This window comes from Caretta caretta, chromosome 27 (genome assembly GCF_965140235.1).
Source record: "Caretta caretta isolate rCarCar2 chromosome 27, rCarCar1.hap1, whole genome shotgun sequence".
Taxonomy (NCBI): Eukaryota; Metazoa; Chordata; order Testudines; family Cheloniidae; genus Caretta; species Caretta caretta.
The window spans coordinates 15,503,170-15,523,672 of record NC_134232.1 but is presented as its reverse complement, the minus strand read 5'-3'; the positions used below and the strand labels follow the sequence as shown (position 1 = coordinate 15,523,672).

The 20,503-nt window shown below is 46.6% G+C and overlaps 1 protein-coding gene across 2 annotated transcripts; it reads left to right on the top strand.

The window, feature by feature from the left end:
- Positions 1-152: 152 nt before the first annotated feature.
- RETREG3 (reticulophagy regulator family member 3) lies at positions 153-18,403 on the top strand. Of its 2 annotated transcripts, XM_048830028.2 has the most exons (10): positions 153-352; positions 5,240-5,346; positions 7,576-7,606; positions 9,655-9,781; positions 10,633-10,717; positions 11,137-11,274; positions 11,806-11,885; positions 12,519-12,651; positions 13,574-14,021; positions 16,450-18,403. In XM_048830028.2, the coding sequence occupies exons 1-10, from the start codon at positions 168-170 to the stop codon at positions 16,505-16,507; spliced, it is 1,392 nt and encodes a 463-aa protein (XP_048685985.1). In that variant the 5' UTR covers positions 153-167; the 3' UTR covers positions 16,508-18,403. The 2 variants fall into 2 exon arrangements, with proteins under 2 accessions (XP_048685985.1, XP_048685984.1); XM_048830027.2 differs by having other exon boundaries at positions 13,574-18,403.
- The last annotated feature ends 2,100 nt before the right edge of the window (positions 18,404-20,503 follow it).

Below are 20,503 nucleotides of genomic sequence, written 5' to 3'. Positions count from 1 at the left end.
GGCGCCTGCGCAGTAGGAAGCCGCCGCCGCCTTTCCGTATAGCAAGATGGCTGCGCTCTGCATTTCCCCACTGGGGTCCGCCATGCCGCCGCGGCCGGGCTGACCCGGGCCGCCTGTGACGTGCCGGCGCGGGGCGGGGCGGCGCCCGGCCCCCTGGCGGGGAAGCGATGGCGGCCGCGGCCGGAGGGAGCCGGGCGGGCGAGCGGGAGCGGCGCGTGCGGGCGCTGAGCGCCGCCCTGCGGGCCCGGCTCGGGCCCTACGAGCCGCTGCTGGGCGCGCTGCAGGCCGCGCTGGTCTGGGAGCGGCCGGGCCGCGGCGCGCTGGGCTGGGCGGGCGCGCACGGCGCCTTCTGGTGAGCGGGGCCCGCGGGAGCGCGGCCGGGGGGGCCTCTCGGGGGGCGGGGCGGGTCCCTCGCGCCCGGCGGGGAGCCAGCCGCCGGCTGGGCCCGCCGGGCGCCTGGTCCCTCGGGGGGGCCGGGGCCGGGGCTCTCGGCCGGGGGGGTAGCGCCCGGGGGGGGCCCCCGCTCCCCGCCGGCCCCCGGCCCCGCCTCGCCCCCAGCGTTCGTCATGGTGTTAAACGTGCCCTCAGGGTCTTGCTGTGTGACGGGGGAGGGGGGGTCACCGCGGCAAAAGTTTGCGGCCCCCCCGGCCTGGGACACGAGTGCCCCGTACGGGCGGTTTTGTGACCCGGTTTCTGAGAAACAGGTGCCCGGATCCTTCTCCAGCAGGGGCCGGTCGCGGTTGAGCGGCCCTCGGGACGGGGGGTGGGCGGCTGGTGTGGGTCGGGGGCCTATTCGTAAAAGGTTTCCAGGACGGTGGAATTTCAAGGTTACATTACTCACAACAGTGCAGTGGGGTTGGTCCTCTAGTTTGAAGCCCAGGATGCACTGGTAGGCTGGTTTTGACTTATCGGTCACAAGATATTTTCGTAGCTCTGGCTGAGGTCTTCCAATAGCCTCCTCATGCAGCTGTGGGGGGGGCTGACTTGGAACAAGAGAAAATCCTTTTGTGATGGTTGTAACACTGTTCTGTTCCTCCTTCCCCTCACCTCCCTGGGGATTTTCCACATCCTACATCAGTCACCAACCTTCTGACTGAGAGAGAATGATGAGGTCCAAAGGGAGCCTGAGTCAATGCTATTAAGTTAACTAAAGAGGATTGCTGTCTGGGTAATTACAAGTGCAGATCCACCCTCCAGGGGCTGAGCATAAGAGCATAAGGAACCAGCCCTTCATAGTGAAATGGACTACAATTTAGGCCACTGGGTCTGGCCTTACATCTTCTAAATAACAAAGAAATGAGAGCTAAAGTAACAGTTAATCTTAATAGGTGAAATCAAGCAAAGTCCATCTAGCTGTGTTCTCCTAGCAAAGCCTTGACCAGCTGGCAATTTCATGTAAGAAACAATTCTCAAGTTAGACTAAAAGCAGTAAAATTCAGCAGTGTAAGTGTGAGTATTGTTGATGGGGGTCCCACTCCTGAGGTGCCTGGAACCCAGGCTCCTACTGGCAAAAGTCACATGTTTAGGAAGAGGGAAGATTCAAAGTGGCTGACATTGGGAGCCCTTTCTAGCACATAATGTTCATGTTGAGGTCTCAACTGAGAAAAAGCATTCACAAAAAGTAGGAAATTTATAACAGGGTTTCCTGTTGATCAGCTTGGGCTTCCAGATGTTTAATTTGTTAATCAGAAGGCTGTCTCATCTGACAGTTTTCAGAGTCTGTTTAATCTCCAGGCAGTGTTACAAAAGCAATGCTGTTTGGACTCGTTTTCCACTCATGGCAGCAGGAGGAGGAGCACATAAAAACACGTTCAGAAGGCTTTACTATACAATCCTTTACCCAGTTATCACTCTGATAGTACTGGGTGGTGACTTGTTTCTGTCAGTGTGACTGTTCAAAATTGGGTACAGTTTCCCAAAGTAACTGTTGAAATCTGTTAACTTGCTTCTATGTTGACTAGTTATTGCAGAGGTCTCATAAGTTCAATCTCAATATCTGGCTCCGGGGGCCCCACAAAGGACTAACTGGGAGTCACAGGAATGGCAGGGAACAAAGTAGTGAGACAAAGTAATTATTCAAAGTTGCCACTGCCTGGAGGTACCGGTGTCATTCTCTGAACACTGACATTGACAAAGCAAGTAGTAGCTGTGGGTGGCTGTAATGGACAGACTGGTTGGGAGGGTAACAGGGAAGTAATTCCCAGTGCGTGTCTTGTGAAGAGGCTACTAAGCTTCATGTTTGTTTAAAGTTCTAATATAAAAATGCCTAAAAGAGAAGTTGTCTCCGTATGTAACCATAACTCTGCTGGAGTTCTTGGAACACGCTCTCGTTATGGTGTTTATACAGACAACGTGACTATGTTGAGGGCGCTTAAACGATCCCTGATATTTAAGCTGCAGGCAATTATCTTCATAGCTTCATGCACTGTGTCCCTCCGTGGTATCCAAATGCCTCATTAGTTTGGTTTTCCTCTTCCATCGTGATTTCCATCTGCATTTCCTCCAGGAGGAAATTGTGAAGTGCCCTGAGGGAGGGGAATCACTGTACAGCTGTGCCTCTCAGGAGGAACTGCTTTCATTGGACAATCCTTTATAACCATAAGTGGCTGGTCACATGCTCTTGTTTTGACAGCACTGAACTGTGGTGTTTGTCTAATACCCGGCCATGGTAGGAAGGCTTATGTGAAATTACCTCTTCTGTGCAGTATGTGTTTCTCTGGGTTTTCAACAAATAATCTCCAGATTTATACCACCATTTGGAAAGGGGATAAACTGTTAGCATGCGCTCCCAATCAAATGACTGCGTAGACCCACTTAGCTGTAGTTAATGATTGCTAGGCTATAATTGACCTCTGTGTGTTTTCTTACAAAAGCAAAAATACCCTACATGCATATCTATGTCTTGTGGCTGTATTTTTCCTCCTGTCCCAGTCTGATTCCTCTAGGCATGTAGCCAGTCTTCAGAATTCAACCATTTCTGTTGCTTTCCTTTGTGCATGTACTTCTTGCACTGTGTATTTGTCTGGGTGGATTTCAATGCAGCTTATTCATGTTGCCTTATTGACTGCTGAATATTTGAACCTTGGGCTGGGGACTTTAAATGATCTGCTTTTCTTCCGAAACTGGATTCACATCTTACAAAATATCACACAGGGTGGGGAGAAATCTAGTGCAGAACTGAGCCAGAACACAACATAAGAATGGTCATACTGGTCAGATCAATGGTCTATCTAGCCCAGTATCCTGTCTTCCACCAGTGGTCAGTGTCGGATACTTCAGAGGGAATGACCAGAATGAGGGCAGTTATTGAGTGATCTATCTCGTGTCCTGCAGTCCCAGCTGCTGGCAGTCAGAGGTTTAGGGGGACACAGGGCATCTGGTTGCATCCCTGACTTGGAGGACAATCCTCCACAAACGTATCTAATTTTTTGTTCAACCCAGTTAGAGTTCTGGCCTTCACAACATCCCCTGGCAATGAGATACAAAGACTTATTGTGGGTTTTGTGAAGAAGTACTTTGTTATGTGTGTGGGTTTTTTTTTTTTTTTTTTTAAACCTGCTGCCTATTCATTTCATTGGGTGACCCCCTGGTCCTTGAATCATGGGAAGGAGTAAATAAGACTTCCTGATTCCCGGTCTTCATCCTAGACATGATTTTATAGACCTCTGTTATATCCCTCTCCTTAGTTGTCACTTTTCTAACCTGAACAGTCCCAGTCTTTTTAACTTCTTTGGAATTTGTAGACGGTTTAATTCTTCAGTCTCTTAAGCTACTGGAATGTCTGCTTGTTTTGGTATGGATTATGGATTTTAAACTCTAACTGGCATTGTGCCATGGTGTGACCATGCTATTGGAGCACAAGTGGTGAAGTAGCCGTATTGAGATGAGCTACACAGCATTTCTTCTGATTCCATCAGTTTTCTGTCCTTAATCAATCCACAGCAAGCTTTTTTTAATGCTAAATGCGACTTGTCTTTTTGCCTGATCTTTGCCCTGTGAATTCCCTCCATGGGACCTGTCACTTGTTTGGCCCTACCAGCTGGTGCTTTATGCGAGACAAACACATGTCCTGAACAGTCTGTATGATTAAAAATAGATAAGAGCTTTGGTACTGAACCTTACTATTGTCATAATTAAGCAATAATCGCTACAAAATCCGTTAGTTTTACCATTTGACTGATTTAGTTAATAGCCTGAGGGGAAGCTGAAAAGACTGGACAGACACTGAGCTTGTGAGCTATTTCAGCAGCTGAGGAAGATGGGAACTAGGGGTATTGTCAAACTGTTAATTACTCTTTTAGAGTCTCTTTAGCAGTGGATAATTCCAGATGAGCACCATTAAGTTCAGGATTCTGTGTAGGGAGTAGGAAACTCATAGGGAGGGACCTATCTGCAAGCAGAAAACCTCAATACTCAAAACTAACTACCTTTTAAACGAGAAAGTGGGGACGAAGGTGACAGTTTGTGCCTTGGGACCACTGAAGGCCTCCACCAAACTAGCTGTAAACTGAGGCGGTGGGGCACAGAAACCCTGAACAAACATGAAACATGTCTTTAAGGTTCTAGAGGCAACTTGGTGTAAAAACAGCCACTCCTTCTACCCCGGCTAGGTGAGTGGAGGACTGGTTGACCTCCCTTTCTCCATCATACAACACTTTCCAGGGTGGCTGGTTAGTCTGAGGTGTAATAGATACAAGACGAAGAACACTCATGAATAAAATGTTTTTGCATCTCCCAATTCCTGATTAATTCAAAAACCACTTTGACTCGGAATTGGAGGCATCTGCCAGATCCTGACTAGTGCACAAAGCCAAGCATCTTTAATGTCAGTGTGGCTTATGGAAATGCTGACAGACTAACTAGAGTGATGCAAACATCACTCGTCTCATACTGCCTTGCTGCGGTGGTTAGTTGCTGTGCTCCCTGCTCATTCAAGAGAGTAAGATAAAACTGGTGTCTTCAACGTAAATATAAAATTATTTTAGAAATAAATCAGGGTGAGCTCCAAACACCTGAGTAACAAGAATATCCAGTTCCATTAGATCGGATACCAGTCTTGATTTGAGATATCTGCTGCCCCCGAAGATCAAACAAGCTATTTTCTTACTTCACCCAACCCAGTTGGTCAGTGCATTTAACTAGAGGTGCTAATTTGAGAGGCCTGGTAGGACAGTAGAAACAGACCCATGTGCTCACTGCGGACTCTTTCTCTGCTTCTTTTTTTTTTTTTTTTTTGCAGTTTTTTGGCACTGACTTCCCTTCGGCTGGTGTTCTTGGTTGCATTTGGCCTGATAATAATAGTTTGTTTAGATCAATGGAAGAATAAAATCTGGCCTGAAATTAAAGGTAAGATGCTGCCGTTAGAGCTGGCCCCTGAAAATGACACCTGTTTCTCAACTTCCCACCACACACTCTTGCTCTGCACCATTTGGCTTTAAATATGCCTCAGACAGAGTCACGAAGGGCTAGATTCACAATGGGACTTATGCGGGTGAATTCCAGAACCAGACCCCAGGGGGATTCGCAAAACCTCTGCAGAGCTGCTGCCAAACCCTGCATGCGCCTAAACTCGCTCGGCACCTAAGCTTTTGCCGTAAAAGTTCACTAGATGCCTATGTTTTTGTCCCTGAGCACGTGCACTGCAGCCCCATGTGGACATGTGAACACCTCAGCCCCAGTGCAATGCCCGAACTGGGGAAAGGTGGTCTGCTCCCTGCCTAGCTTGCCTGTGGAGCCCGATCCATTAAACTGCCTCAGAGTGGGCCACAAATGTGAACAGCTGGTAGGGGGGCTTCCCTCATAACTTTTAGCCCAGTGGTTAGGCTACTCACCTATCATGTGGGAGAGCCCCTGGTTCAAGTCCCCCCCCCCCCCCTTCCACCTGTGCGGGAGAGAATTTGAACAGGGATCTACTACCTTTCAGGTGAGTGCTCTTATATCTGGGCTATGTGATCCTGATGGGAGATGTGCTCTCTCTCTCTCTCCCCCTAATGAAGCTGTCCACAGTGAATAAATGTAAAAAGTTGTTGGAACAGGAGAACTGGATCCTGGGTCTTCCACGTCCTGGGTGAGTGCTCGACCCCCTAGGCTGCAAGTCATTCTCATGCCTGTGCGCTTGTGCGGGCAGTTGTGTTGCTTTCTGGCTCAATGACTTTTAAAAATTATTTTTGCACGGTGAGGTAGCCCCACATCAGAGTATCCTGTAGCCCAGTATTTATGGCCCTTACCTGAGAGGCTGCAGATCCCAGTTCAAATCCCTCCCTTCCCCCCTGAGGTGTATTGGGGGGCGGGGTTAACTGGGGTGTGGAAACCCCCCAGTTTGAGGGCCCTAACCACTTGGCTAAAAGTTCCGAGGGGGGTCTTCCTCCTTCTCCTCTTCCCTCCTTGCACAAGGTGCCTAGTGCCAAGAGCGGGTTTTCAGCTGAGAATCCCAAACAGAAGGAGGTGCCTATCTCGGGGCTGCGGCTTAGCACAGACACACAGACCCCACTTGGCTCCTCCCAGTAGTTAGCTTAGGTGAGGAGCCAGTCAGTGACACAATTTGATATTCTAGTAGTGCCCACGATAGATTGACTGCACAGAAGACACAAGTCTGCCCCAATAGGCTTCCAGTTTAAGAAATCAGAGCTTGCAGAATAGGACTGGATGGGTTTTCTCACTTGAACACACTGGAAAATGTTTCAGAGTGTTTGTAAGGTAATAAATGGTGGTTGTCAGAGACCCAGCCTTATTATGGAGATTCTGAGAGGGGCGGAATTGTCAAGAACTGTCAGTTACTTGAATACCAAAGTGTTCAGTAGATCACCAGCTCTAGTGTAGAACTCAGCCATCCTTGCCTTGAACACATGATAAGATTTGATGCACAGCGCACTCACTACCTACAAACAAATCGGTGTGTGATCTGCAGGCTCCCCAGGGGTAACTCCCTGGCTAGCTAGTTGAGGTTAGGTAATAAGCATTAATATGGTCTTCCAAGAGCAACACAAGCTGAGGCATAGAAGCTGGCAGGGATTCCTGGCATCAACTTTCTTTGGAAGGTAGGCAGGCTTATGGTGGCTGTGTGCTGCTAATTGTTTCTACTTATCTTGAGGATTGTATATTCAAGTCCCTCAATAGTCCCAAGCTGTGTCAGTTCTCTAAGCTAGCCTGTCTCTGGGTCACTTATCAACCCCAGTCCAGGAAATAAGGCTCTCCTGGATGTCTCTGAATTATGAGCAAATCGTCCATCCCTCAGCACACCCAGTATAGTAACAGGTATGTAGGCTGCATTTTGAAACAGGACTGGTAGTTCTTGCTTGTGGTTAAGACTAAAATGAGCTATTAGTGATTTGCAGAACAGAATAGCCATCCAGTCACTCTCTCTAATGGTACCTGTTGTGACACAGAGGGGGAGGGCTGTCTCAGGCTGTCCTATGGGAATATGATGCAGAACAACGGATTTTTGGTTAATTACCTTTATCAGTCACACTGGTTGTTTCCCAACCTCATACAAGTTTTAGTCAAATTCCCGTTAGCTAAGCATTCTTATTGAAAAATTCCTTGTAACTAATTCCGTGTCTGTTCTTAATATTTTAGTGGCAAGATCTGATGAATTGGACAATGAGAGGTATGGAACACTAATTAAATCCCTCTTTTTTTCCCTTCTGGTTTGCTGCTGTGTTGGTACTTTGTGTTATGATGACAGAACTCGCTCATTTTTTGCACATGCTTGTCATACCTGCTCAGCTTCAGAGGAAGCATTGAAGGGGGGTTCTGTTCTGCCTCTGCCACAAGCTTTTGTTCTGACCTTGGGCCAGTCACTGAACCTCTCCCTGCCCACACAGCCTCTTGTGTAAAATGGGGATAATGTTCACGTCGGCTTTGTAAAGACCCCACTACGTTAAAGTTTTCTGTGGTGCCTTTAAAGTTCATTGAGAGCTTCCTTGCAAGTGTGACAGAATAACCTTTTTTGAAACAAGAGAACTTGTCAAACTTCTCTGACCAGAGCTGGATTTACTGCAGGCTTCCCTGGTGGTTAGTGTGCCCCTGAGTGCAGCATTAACAACAAAACTAGAACTCTTGGGGTTTTGTCCTCCATAACAGTACTTTCCTCTTTCCAGGCACAGCTTACATAGAAATGGCCAGACTGGGCCAGACCAATGGTCCATCTAGCCCGGTATCCTGTCTTCCGACAGTGGCCAGTGCCTCAAGTCTCAGAGGGGATGAACAGAACAGGGCAATTTCTGTCCATCCCCTGCAGTCCAGTCCCAGCTTCTGGCAGTCAGAGGTTTAGGGACACCCACAGCATGGATTGTGTCTCTGGCCATCTTGGCTAACAGCCATTGAGGAATCTATCCTTCATGAACATATCTAGTTCTTTTTTTAACCCAGTTACACTTTTGGCCTTCACAACATCACCTGGCAATGAATTCCACAGGTTGACTGTGCAAAGAAATACTTTGTTTTGTTCATTTTAAACCTGCTGCCTATTAATTTCATTGGGTGATCCCTGGTTCTGATGTTATATGAAGGGGTAAATAACACTTCCTTATTCACTTTCTCCACACAGTTCATGATTTTATAGACCTGTCATATCTTCCCTTATTTGCCTGTTTTCTAAGCTAAACTATTCCACTCTTTTAAATCGCTCCTTGTATGGAGCTGTTCTACACCCCTAATAATTTTGGTGCCCTTTTCTGTACCGTTTCCAGTTCTAATGCCCTTTGTTTTAGATGGTGTGACCAAAATTGCACACAGTATTCAAGATGTGGGTGTACGATGGGTTTATACAGGGACATTATATTTTCTCTCTCCTTATTTATCCCTTTGCTAATGGTTCCTCACAGACTAGCTTTTTCTTGTCTGCTCTGTTGTTCACTTGCACTAAATAGCCAAATCAATCTTTCGAAAGTTTACATTGTAAAACCCCTCAAATGTTAGAAAACCACCTAATCAGGTGGTCACAAAAGCGTCTCTCTTGTGAGTGACCTGGCACAGGAGGAAGCAGTCTTCTGAAGGCACAGATACCATGTGACCTAAGGTTAATGAGCATGAGCAGACGCTACCAAAAGTAGCCTTTCAGAAGTGACAACGAATTTCCACTAACTAGGTCACAGGGCTCCTTGGAAACTTGGCACTGAATTCTTGCAGGGGGTGGGGAGGTGTAAACACCAAGAAATAACTTGAATGTACTGGCTAAATCCCCCTGCCTCAGCCTTAGCTGAACTAAAAGATGAAGCTTCAAGCAAGGCTTTCCTCCATTTCACTGTAACTCTGTAACTGTCTAAACTGTGTTAGTGATCGCCAAAATCCTTGTGTGCTTTAATCGGATGCACGTGATTGTTATGGGAGTTTGCACAACATGGGGCCTGCCAGCTGCTTTTAACATCCAACAACTCGCAAGTTCTTGCATTCTAATTGCCGTACTCAGCTAATTATTAGCTGTCTAATTTAAAGAAAACTGGGGTGTATATCAAATGGCAGATGGGTCTAGCTATTTGATTTTTTCCAAGTGATAGGTCTGGTGTTCCAGACTTAGGGCAGCTGGTGGAGGGGGGAGAAAGTGCTTTTGAAACAATGCTTCTGTAATGAAGAGTGCCCTATATTAAGGTCAGTTTAGTAACACCATGTGGCTCAGTAGACACCTGCGCACTAATTATTCTGCCTTCTCTGTAGCTGGGGCTATGTTCACCCTCAGTTGCTGAGTGTGCCGGAGCTGTGTCACCATTTAGCTGATGGATGGGTTACTGGGGTCACCTTCTTAAGGAATCTCTTCGTTTTCAAAAAGCAAAATCCCGGCAAGGTAAGAGTACACGTACTTGGGCAAACTAAACCCCTGGCATCTAATCTTTGATGCAGACAGCCACTCTGTGTATTGCAGGAGCATCCAGAATGGGTACATGTGTTCCAAACATAAGATGTTCCCTGCCCCCGAAGAGCTCCCACTCTGAAAAAGGGAGGTGGAAAGGGATAGAACATACAAGCGAGCGGGGCGGGGAGGTGGCAACTTTGCTTGTTTTCATTTTGTTTTATTTAGCTGTAAATGTAGCTGTTCCTTTTGTGGGTATTGGTCTGAAGTGTCTGTTGTTAACCTCACAGTTCTTTCCCTGAGTCTGGCTTTTAATAACTTAAAATCCAAACCAGGAAGTGGTTTGAGAATCTTCCCCCCCCCCCCCCCCCACTTCCTATAGAAAAGAGAACCAGTGTTAGCCTAGTGACAACTGTGATTGTATGAGTAGTATGAAGAGGCTGAATAATTAGACGCTTATTACTGTGATTGCAGCCTCATGAAACATGCCCCTACTCCCTCCTTTGGAAGGGACCGTCTTCCATAACCTTACATTTGCTTGTCAGCACAGACACTGTAGAATCTTACCCTACCTACAGCAGCGAGCAGTAACTTAAGTTCCCTTTAAATTGCCACGGTGTCTTGGGATGATAGACAAAAACTCTTAAAATGAGACGTTTTGGTACCTATTCTAATGAAATACGATTGCCTAAGACGACCGGAGTATCCAAACAGTGTTGCTGATATTTGATCTGTTGCTTCTTGGCCTGGAACTCTCAAGAAAACAACCCAATTACACCAGCTGAAGTCACCTGATTTGGTTATTTTAATACTATGGAAACTCATGCTTTCTACTATGCCTCCAGTTTTGCCTTTTAGTGTGTGGAGTCTTTACTTTCTTGGCTGTTCTGGGCCGGTACATTCCTGGACTCTTGCTCTCATACCTTATGCGTAAGTACAACATTCCTCAGTCAAACAAGGTATTGTAAACAGAGAGCTGGGGCAGTATCTCGAACGTAGACTCAGAGGTGCAGCGGATATGAGCGGCTAAAATTCTGACACATACAATATAAAATGCGGTTGCTCTTGTGCTAGGATGTTAGTGTTAGGAGAGATTGGCCAGCTAGTCCCCAATATGCTCTGTGTGCATGTCTGTGTAGGCAGTTATGTGCAGTATGTTGCTATCTTAGTTCTAGTAAGTCAGCACAGATCTGTATTGCTCTCTACCTAGCTTCTGACGCATTGCATTGTGTGCATACAGGACAGCAAAACTGAGTTTTGTATCTGTATACTGCATCCCAAAACACTCGATTGACAGATCTGCCAAGTAGCACAGGCAAGTTTCTAACCAGCTTCCCCATTTACCTCAGTGCTCTTCATCCTGCTATGGCCTCTCGCGGTGTACCACAGACTGGGGCAACGCATGTACATGAAGCTGGAGCCAGCTCTGCAGCGGCTGGATTTCAGCGTTCGAGGCTACATGATGTCAAAGCAACGAGTGAAGCAATGTAAGATTCCAAGAGTTTCTGAAACTAACCAGACAAACAGCCAGCCCTTGAAATCTACAAACAGATGCTGACATGAACCCCCAGTCATGGGGCGTGAAGGCAACTGATGTGTTGTACAGCATTCATTTTGAGTTCTGTTGTCAAATATTCGCAGCTCCTCCACGGAGATGAAGTTGTGCAACTACACAGGGTCCCTGCTTTCTACAAATTCCCAATGGCTCCTTTCCCCTTTCTCAGCTGTGGGAACGCAAAAGCACTAAGTGTTGCTTGGTGAAAGCTGATTTTTGTTTGTAGCCTCTCTCTCCAGTGTGAGGTTGCTGCTGAGCTTTGTTCTATTTGGCACTAGATCTGCAGCAGCCCAAACCAGTAATTACAGAGCCCACGTTTAACACAACAGCTTTTCGATCTGTGATAGACTGACACCCTTTGGTCTACATTTGAAGTGACTTTCTGCCCAGCCTAACATTATGCTTAAATGTTGCCTTGTCTGCCCTGACAATAATGGGAGATTTCTGCTCTGACTCATGGCAGTGCGCCAGCGAGCGCTGAACCAGGAGCCTGCTGATGCTGGGAGTGACAGTGAAGAAGAACTTGCTGCATTCTGTCCCAAGGTAACCAGGCATCTCTGCAAATTTCAAAGTCAAGCAAGAAAGCCTCCAGTGCATTGAAGGCTTTTGTGTGTCTGAATCAGATTTGTGATAAAACGGCAGCCTTGGAATGCTCTCTGGCCCCGAGCCTAGGGTATCGGGTGGAGAGGAACATCTGGGCAGAGTCTGGCTGCAGGCTTTCATACACTGTCAAGCCTTCCTGTGCTCCGAGATTAGTCTGGCTGCAGTGCTCTCAACCCACTCAGTTAAACCCACATCTTATCTGTGTATCTTTAAAAGCTTGAGCTTTCCAGTCCTTCAGTCTGAAGGACCTAACTCTCAAAGGTATCTCTGTTCCCTTTTCCACACCCCTGCTACCAATCCTGTCCCAAGCCAGAGGTTGCACCTGAATTGGCCATCAGGGTATTGGGGAGCAGTGTGGAGCCAGCACACCACACCCCTCCTCTTCCAACACCTTAGGGACTAATGCCCCTCCTTCACAGTGCTCCCCGCCCAGGGGTAGCAATGCAGCAAGCAAGTCTCACGTGGGAGCCTGTCATGCTGGGTCATGGGAATCTTTCTACCTTGGAGCACAGAAACAATCTTAGCCAGTAGGGCTGATGTTCTTCTAATTATATTTTCTTCTCTGCTTCAAAGCTGGATGATTCTGTAGTTGCTAAGGAACTGACTATCTCCGACTCTGAGCATTCAGATGCTGAAGTTTCCTACACTGAGAATGGGACGTTTAACCTGTCAAGGGGACAGACTCCACTGACTGAGGGATCTGAAGGTGAGAGAGAAGAAACAGTCTCCTAAAGGCAAAGGGACTCTACTCTTCAGGGTGGTGGATGCTGAGGAGGGAAATGAGGGAAATCGACCAGATGCATTTTCTGAGAATTGAGCTCTGGTGTATAATGTTCACCTGCCTGTTGCCACAGGATGAAGAGCTCCTTGTCCTGTCTGAATAGATCCCGTTTCCACATACGGTGCCTAGATAGTCTGTTTACAGCTACCAAAAGAGGGAATGTAAGCCTAAGCCGTCAGGCCAGGCCTTCTGCAAAATGGTCTGACTAGAAAGTGTCTGCCAGGGCAGGCACACAGATGATCTAAGCCTTTTCAGTATGAAAATGTGGCACTGATATAACTGAAGGTGTCCTTTTAAACCAAGGCAGCTAAACTCATGCAAATTCCTGGGTAGATGCTTATTCTGGTTTACCTTAATCAGTTCCTAATTAACTTGAGAGAAACTGAAGTAAGCCTGGTTTAAACAGAGATGAGTGTCCACACAGCGGTTTGTACCAGTTTAGTTAAATCAGTTCAAAGTGTAACACCTATAGTAAAACCAGTCAATATACTCTCATAGCGGAGTCCTTAATCTCAGAGGGTTCAACATCTGAGTACCCTCTGCTGGCTGACTGTGAAAGAAGCCTGGGAGGACATGGTTTCTCTCCGCACTAGCTGTCCCCTGCAGTATCCTCACTCTCTTGGTTAAGAGAGCAACTTTTGTCAGTCATGGCTGCCAAAGGAAAGTGACACTAAGTGTAGTTTGGTCAGAGGAGGCAAGTGGGTAGTTTATTTGGGGACCAGGATAATGGTTTCTTTCATCAAAGATGGCTGAACTCTGCAGAGGATCAGTATGACACTGTCTGTCATGCTTGCCTGATGGATTTGGATAGCCCGTAAGCTTACAGCTGTTTCTTTTTCCCTTCTAGATCTTGATGGTCACAGTGACCCTGAAGAATCTTTTGCCAGGGATCTCCCTGACTTCCCTTCCATAAATCCAGAGGTGACTGGAATAGATGATGAAGATGACACCAGCATTGGGATTCCCAGCCTTGCTTACCGCTCGCAAGGCATGGAAGATCTGCGTCACCCATATGACCAAGAAGAAGCTGTCCCTGCGCTCCTACTAGGGGCACTGCCCTCTGCAAACAATCTTACAAATAACTTAGCTGGATTTGTCACCAGAGGCATGATACAATTAGCCTTGTCAGGAACCTCTCAGCCAGGCCCTTTATGCAGTGACAATCCCCAGAGAGGCACGAAAACCTATCTTAGAACCTCCAGCTCCGATTTGGACACCGATGCAGAAGGGGATGACTTTGAACTGTTGGATCAGTCAGAGCTGATCCAGCTGGATCCAGCTGGCTCCCGAGGCCAGTAAGCAATCATACTTCCTTCCCTTCTGATTTTTCTGTCCTGAGTAGCAGAGGGGAATCTTCAGCAGAAAAAGCGTTGTACAGTAATCGAAATTGTCTCCTGTGGGTACAAGTAGTAGGGCAACCAGTCGTGGCTGGGTACATCACTGTGGTGTGAATTTGTAGGGCTAGCTTGGATTTCAAAATAAACCATGCTTTGGTAGTTCACAGGGCAGAGGCTTTTGCTGCAATAGCCCCAGTCGCACCCACACATCACTCTGCATTGTCTCCTGTGACGCTCCTTGCCCTCGCCCAAACCTGCTCACTTGAAACGATAACTGCTGCGTGTGTCTGCCGCTGTAGTGCCCCTTGGCAGACCGACTTCAGTTTCAGTTAGGAATGTTCTTGCACCAGCCCAGTCTCTCACATGCAGACACTCAGCAGAAGGTGAACAGGACTGGTTTCCTCTTAAAAACCTGGATTATGCTATTTTAACTTAAAATTCCTTACTCCTAAGTCATTCACAAAAACAACTGACGTTTCTCCCTCCTCACTCAGTAGTATCCAGCTGTCTTGGGTAGAAAAAACAACCTTGGTATTGCTGACGTAATGGCAAAAGCAGTATCCTCACAAGTAATGACAGAATTCATATTGCTCCCATCAAAACTCAAGCTTTCCAGTGATGCTAGTTTATAAAAGTCATAATGGCAATAACTCATCTACTGTGCTGGTTCCAGCCCTTCGGGGAGCGTCTCTGTGCAGCAGCTGCTATTGCATTGGATTGACACTCTGCAGAACTAAATTCTCCCACTTTACTCCAGAGCAGCTACTGCCTGGGCAATAGCAATACGACCTTCCACACCCTGCCCTGGCATGGAACTCCTTAGGTGCTGTGGAGGGACTTCCTGATGGGGGTGGAGGGGATTCGGTCTCCATGGCCCATTTCGTTCTTGGCCTCTGTGACATTGCCCTGTCTGAGGGAGTATTGTGCAGTGAGGACTCCTGTCCACTAGGCCACCAGCTCATGTCACACACGCCACCAAACAACTGGGAGATGGTGCCTATTTTTGGTCACTTTTAGACTTGAGCCAGCAACCTGAAGGGGAGGCTCTGTAAAGTGACTGGCCTGAGCCATCCAGTCCCTAAATTTCCCAATGCTTTTCTAAGCCACAGAAATTGATACCGATTACACTTGTGCAGCAAGCAGCTTATCTCTTCAGGGAAATTTTCTTGTTCAGTTCGATTCTAGCTTTCATTTTATTTGTGCATTTTTAAGTCAAAGTTAGGCTGAATGCAGACTACTTGTCTGGAAATCGTGGCCATATAGAAATCTAAGCTATAAAATGGACATATGTTGGTATTGGATTTAAATTCAGGAATTAGGTGACCTTCCTAGGTTATGAATAAGAAAAAAACTATGGATGTTTTATCCATAATTAGTATCAAATCAACCTGGTAGGTTAAAAATCAACCTTAGCTATGGTGCAGCAAGGGCACCCCATAATAACCAAAATGGACATGGGCCTAAATTGGCATTGAAAACAAAATATAGAAATAGCTCCAACCCCAAATCCTTAATTGGGTTAATTTGGATACTGTATGTACTTGGCTTTTATACAGTCTTAAAATTACTCATTAAAAATACAAAGATCTTGTTCACTGAGCTTGGAAAGGAATCAGTGCCCTTTACCTACTGTCAGACCTTCTTCTAGCTGCCTCTGATGATACTCCTGCCTCAGTACTGAGGTATCCAGTGTGGCTGGGATTATTCCAGTACCATGGATATGACTACAGAAAGTGCTCTTTGTAGGCTGCCTTCTTAGGAGTCTCTTGTCACTGCCTACAGCTTTCATGTCAGTAAATGGCGATTTCTCTTGGTTTGCAGGCTACATTAACACATGCAAAAGACTAGAATCTGCCTCATATCACTTGGGAGCAATAACTAAATGAGCCACTAACTAGCACTTTAAATTGAAACCATAAACCTGAGACTAGATGCTAAAATCTACTTAGTATAGTCATTCTGCTCACCTACAAGGCTCTGATGGGTGTCCTCCTCAGCTGATCTAGTGAAACTTTAATCCTTATTGGTAAGGGATTTTCTGGGAATAATTCTTGAACGTTAGAGGAGCATATTGCTGTAAACTACCACGTTGCTGGAACTGCCTTTCATCAAGGGCATGGAATGGGTTTGGAGAGCAGATCTCAACCTGTCATGCTTGACAGGTTGTCAGTCTCACTTTGGGAGTTGAGAGGTTTTCAAACTGGTGATGGGAGGCCTGTGTTATAGGGAAGAGTAGCTGCCTCTTACAGTGTCAGGCACTAGATTCTGGAACCAAGCACAGCAGCAGCCAAGGCATGCATACTCATGGTTTTGTTAAACAAAAGCCCTATGTGAGCACTTTGCAAACACTGAAATGAACCTTGTCATAAGACTTAATGTCTTGCAGGTCGTTTGAAGAAAATGGAATCTCACTGTGCCAAACTGTACTGCTATTGCATGAGTAACTTACAGCACCAGAGGCTCAAACTTCAGGTGCAACTTGACAAGTTGACTTTTTTAAAACCTGGAAAAAGTATTTAACTCTTATGTGATATCTTGCCTTTTTCCAACTGTTCCCTCTTCTCTGCTGTGAGGAAGAACAGACCATGTATGAAATCATCCTTTTACACTCCATAGTGGTGTTAATACCATGCTGTAAAACTGTTCAGAAGTACTGGTGACCCTAAGTACTTTAAAACAAGATTTGCAGCTCCCCAAGTCAATGGAAGCGCTCTAAACTCAGCTGGCTTTATTGGACAACTGGATAGATTAATTGTATCAGATCAGGATAAAACAAGTCAATATAAATCTGGTGTGGTGGTGTTCTCTGAAACATCCCTGTTTAAATGCATCTCTTTGTAAGCAATCAGCATAATCAAAACTAGAACTGAAAAAAACAATGCTAGGTGCTAATTATAGCCTATTTTCAGATGCATCTACTAGTGATTTAAGAGTCTGTGAACACCCAGTTTATTCCCTGGAGTACTAACACTTCCTGTATCACAGACTCGTTTCTTCAGCCATCCCTTTGACCCCAACCCCCCCCCCCCCCCAAAAAAAAAAAAAAAAAAAAAGGCTGTGTGTCATGGGGGAGCAGAGCTAGGACGCTGGTGTTCTGAGCATGGATCTCCTACAGATTGCCTTCTCTGCCACCGGGCAAGTAACTTTGCTTCTCCATACTTCATTGTTGTTATTTAGAAGTTATTTGCCTCTTATGGGGGCTGTCAAGGAGGAGAAAATAAACCAATCCATGATGAGCAGTATAGGTTTCCCCCAGACTATTGCCACTGCTTTTGCTAGTGCAGGCTCCAAAACGAAGCTTCATACACACAGTGTTGTGAATTTTTAGCTCTATATTTTCATACTCATTACAGCCCTCCTTGTCCATTGTGTATTCACTACCATGCCTTTTAAAGCTGAAGAAGAATGCCGTACTCCACTTAAATCTCTGAAAATTCTTATGAGTTATGTCTTTACTAGTATACAGTGTTGTTGTAGCAGTGTTGATCCCAGGATATTTTATCTTTACTAGTGGCAGTCGACCTGTCTTTTCTCTTGTAGGGCCAGATAGAAAACCAACACCTTCTGCTGACTAAGGGGGACGTTTTTTCTTTAATATTCTCCGCTGAAGAAAATGACTCTTGCAGCAGAACACCCCAAACGGTCTGTCACTATGGATGGGTGATGGGCACCTCTAGGTCAAAGTGCTTCCTTTGCTGGGGTGCAGGAAGGGAGAGCTAACACATTGTAACAAATGTTCTCGGCTGTGGCTCAAGTGATACTAGGGCCACTTAAATATAATTCTTTGGAATACGCCTGACCTCCCTCCCTCCCCCGGGGAGCAGAGTTCACCTGGTTTTGTGAACAATGTGAGACTTTGGCGGGGGAGGAATCTTGTGATTTTACATTTTAATAGCTCTCTGGCAGTTTCCAAGATCTTTAGTAACTTGTGAAAATGTGTAAATTTGCTCAGCTGAAACTTTCTGTAGACCAGCATATTCACTGTGAAAGCATCTAATTCCAGCTGAAGTTGCACCATCTCTAGAATTCATTAGTTTAGGATTTTATGACTTTAAATCATAGCATTTTAAGACACATGATACCACCCTGCCCTTTTTGGCCAAATAATAATGTGAAGTCAGTCGTCACGAAGTCAGTGACGTTCCTAGTGAAACTATACACCCGAAGGCTTGCATAGGACAGCGTGCAGTGCTCTGTAACTTTTAAATGGGTTGGTTTTGATATCATTGGTGTGGCAATATCATCCTTTGTGTTTACAGTAGCCACCCTTGTGAACATTTGAGTCATTTGTCAGTTTGCAATTTTTTGAAGTGAGTTAAGTAAAATGTTGATAATAAGAACTTAGTTTTTGTCTTTATTTTTTTATATATTCTACTGGCTCGTAGTAGGTGGAATTAAACACCTGGTTTGTGCAAGCAGTGTCCCCCGATAGGGACAGCTCTGCCCTGGGGGCACAGAGTAACCCCTCCCTGGTGGGGGAGGGGATGGACAGCTCTGTCCTTGGGTGGGGGAGACAGACAACTTTTAAGAAGGGCTCTAGAGGTGATCCTGGCAATTACAGACCAGTAAGTCTAACATCAGTACTGGGCAAATTAGTTGAAACAATAGTAAAGAATAAAATTGTCAGACACATAGAAGAACATAAATTGTTGCGCAAAAGTCAACATGGTTTCTGTAAAAGGAGATCATGTCTTACTAATCTATTAGAGTTCTTTGAGGGGATCAACAAACATGTGGACAAGGGGGATCTAGTGGATATAGTGTACTTAGATTTCCAGAAAGCCTTTGACAAGGTCCCTCACCAAAGGCTCTTACGTAAATTAAGTTGTCATGGGATAAAAGGGAAGACCCTTTCATCGATCGAGGCTGGTTAAAAGACAGGGAACAAAGGGTAGGAATAAATGGTAAATTTTCAGACTGGAGAGGAGTAACTAGTGGTGTTCCCCAAGGGTCAGTCCTAGGACCAATCTTATTCAACTTATTCATAAATGATTTGGAGGAAGGGGTAAACAATGAGGTGGCAAAGTTCACAGATGATACTAAATTGCTCAAGATAGTTAAGACCAAAGCAGACTGTGAAGAACTTCGAAAAGATCTCACAAAACTTAAGTCGTTGGGCAACAAAATGGCAAATGAAATTTAATGTGGATAAATGTAAAGTAATGCACATTGGAAAAAATAACCCCAACTATACATACAATCTGATGGGGGCTAATTTAGCTACAACTAATCGGGAGAAAGATCTTGGAGTCATCGTGGATAGTTCTCTGAAGACGTCCCCGCAGTGTGCAGCAGCATTCAAAACAAACGGGATGTTAGGAATCTTTAAAAAAGGGATAGAGAATAAGACGGAGAATATCTTATTGCCCTTATATAAATCCATGGTATGCCCACATCTTGAATACTGCATACAGATGTGGTCCCCTCATCTCAAAAAAGATACACTGGCATTAGAAAAGGTTCAGAAAAGGGCAACTAAAATGATTAGGGGTTTGGAACGGGTCCCATATGAGGAGAGATTAAAGAGGCTACGACTTCTCAGCTTGGAAAAGGGGAGATGGGGCGGGGGGGAGATATGACAGAGGTCTAATAAAATCATGAGTGGTGTGGAGAAAGTGAATAAGGAAAAGTTATTTACTTGTTCCCATAATATAAGAACTAGGGGCCACTCAATGAAATTAGTGGGCAGCAGGTTTAGAATGAATAAAAGGAAGTTCTTCACTCAGTGCACAGTCAACCTGTGGAACTCCTTGCCAGAGGAGGTTGTTAAGGCGAGGCCTATAACAGGGTTTAAAAGAGAACTGGATAAATTCAGGGAGGCTAGGTCCATCAATGGCTATTAGCCAGGGTGGGCAGGGATGGTGTCCCTAGCCTCTGTTTGCCAGAGCTGGGAACGGGCGACAGGGGATGGATCACTTGACGATTCCCTGTTCTGTCCATTCCCTCTGGGGCACCTGGCGTTGGCCACGGTCGGCCAACCGGACACTGGGCTAGATGGACCCTTGGTCTGACCCCGTCTGGCCCTTCTGGGGGGGGCGGATTTGATGGGCAGCTCTGCCTGGGGGGGGGGGTTGATGGGCAGCTCTCCCCGGGGGGGGCAGCTCTCCCCGGGGGGGGCAGCTGTGGGGGTTGATGGGCAGCTCTGCCTGGGGAGGGTTGATGGGCAGCTCTCCCCGGGGGGGGCAGCTCTCCCCGGGGGGGGCAGCTGTGGGGGTTGATGGGCAGCTCTGCCTGGGGAGGGTTGATGGGCAGCTCTCCCCGGGGGGGGCAGCTCTCCCCGGGGGGGGCAGCTGTGGGGGTTGATGGGCAGCTCTGCCTGGGGAGGGTTGATGGGCAGCTCTCCCCGGGGGGGCAGCTGGGGGGGTTGACGGGCAGCTCTGGCCCGGGGGGGGGCAGCTCTCCCCGGGGGGGCAGCTGGGGGGGTTGACGGGCAGCTCTGC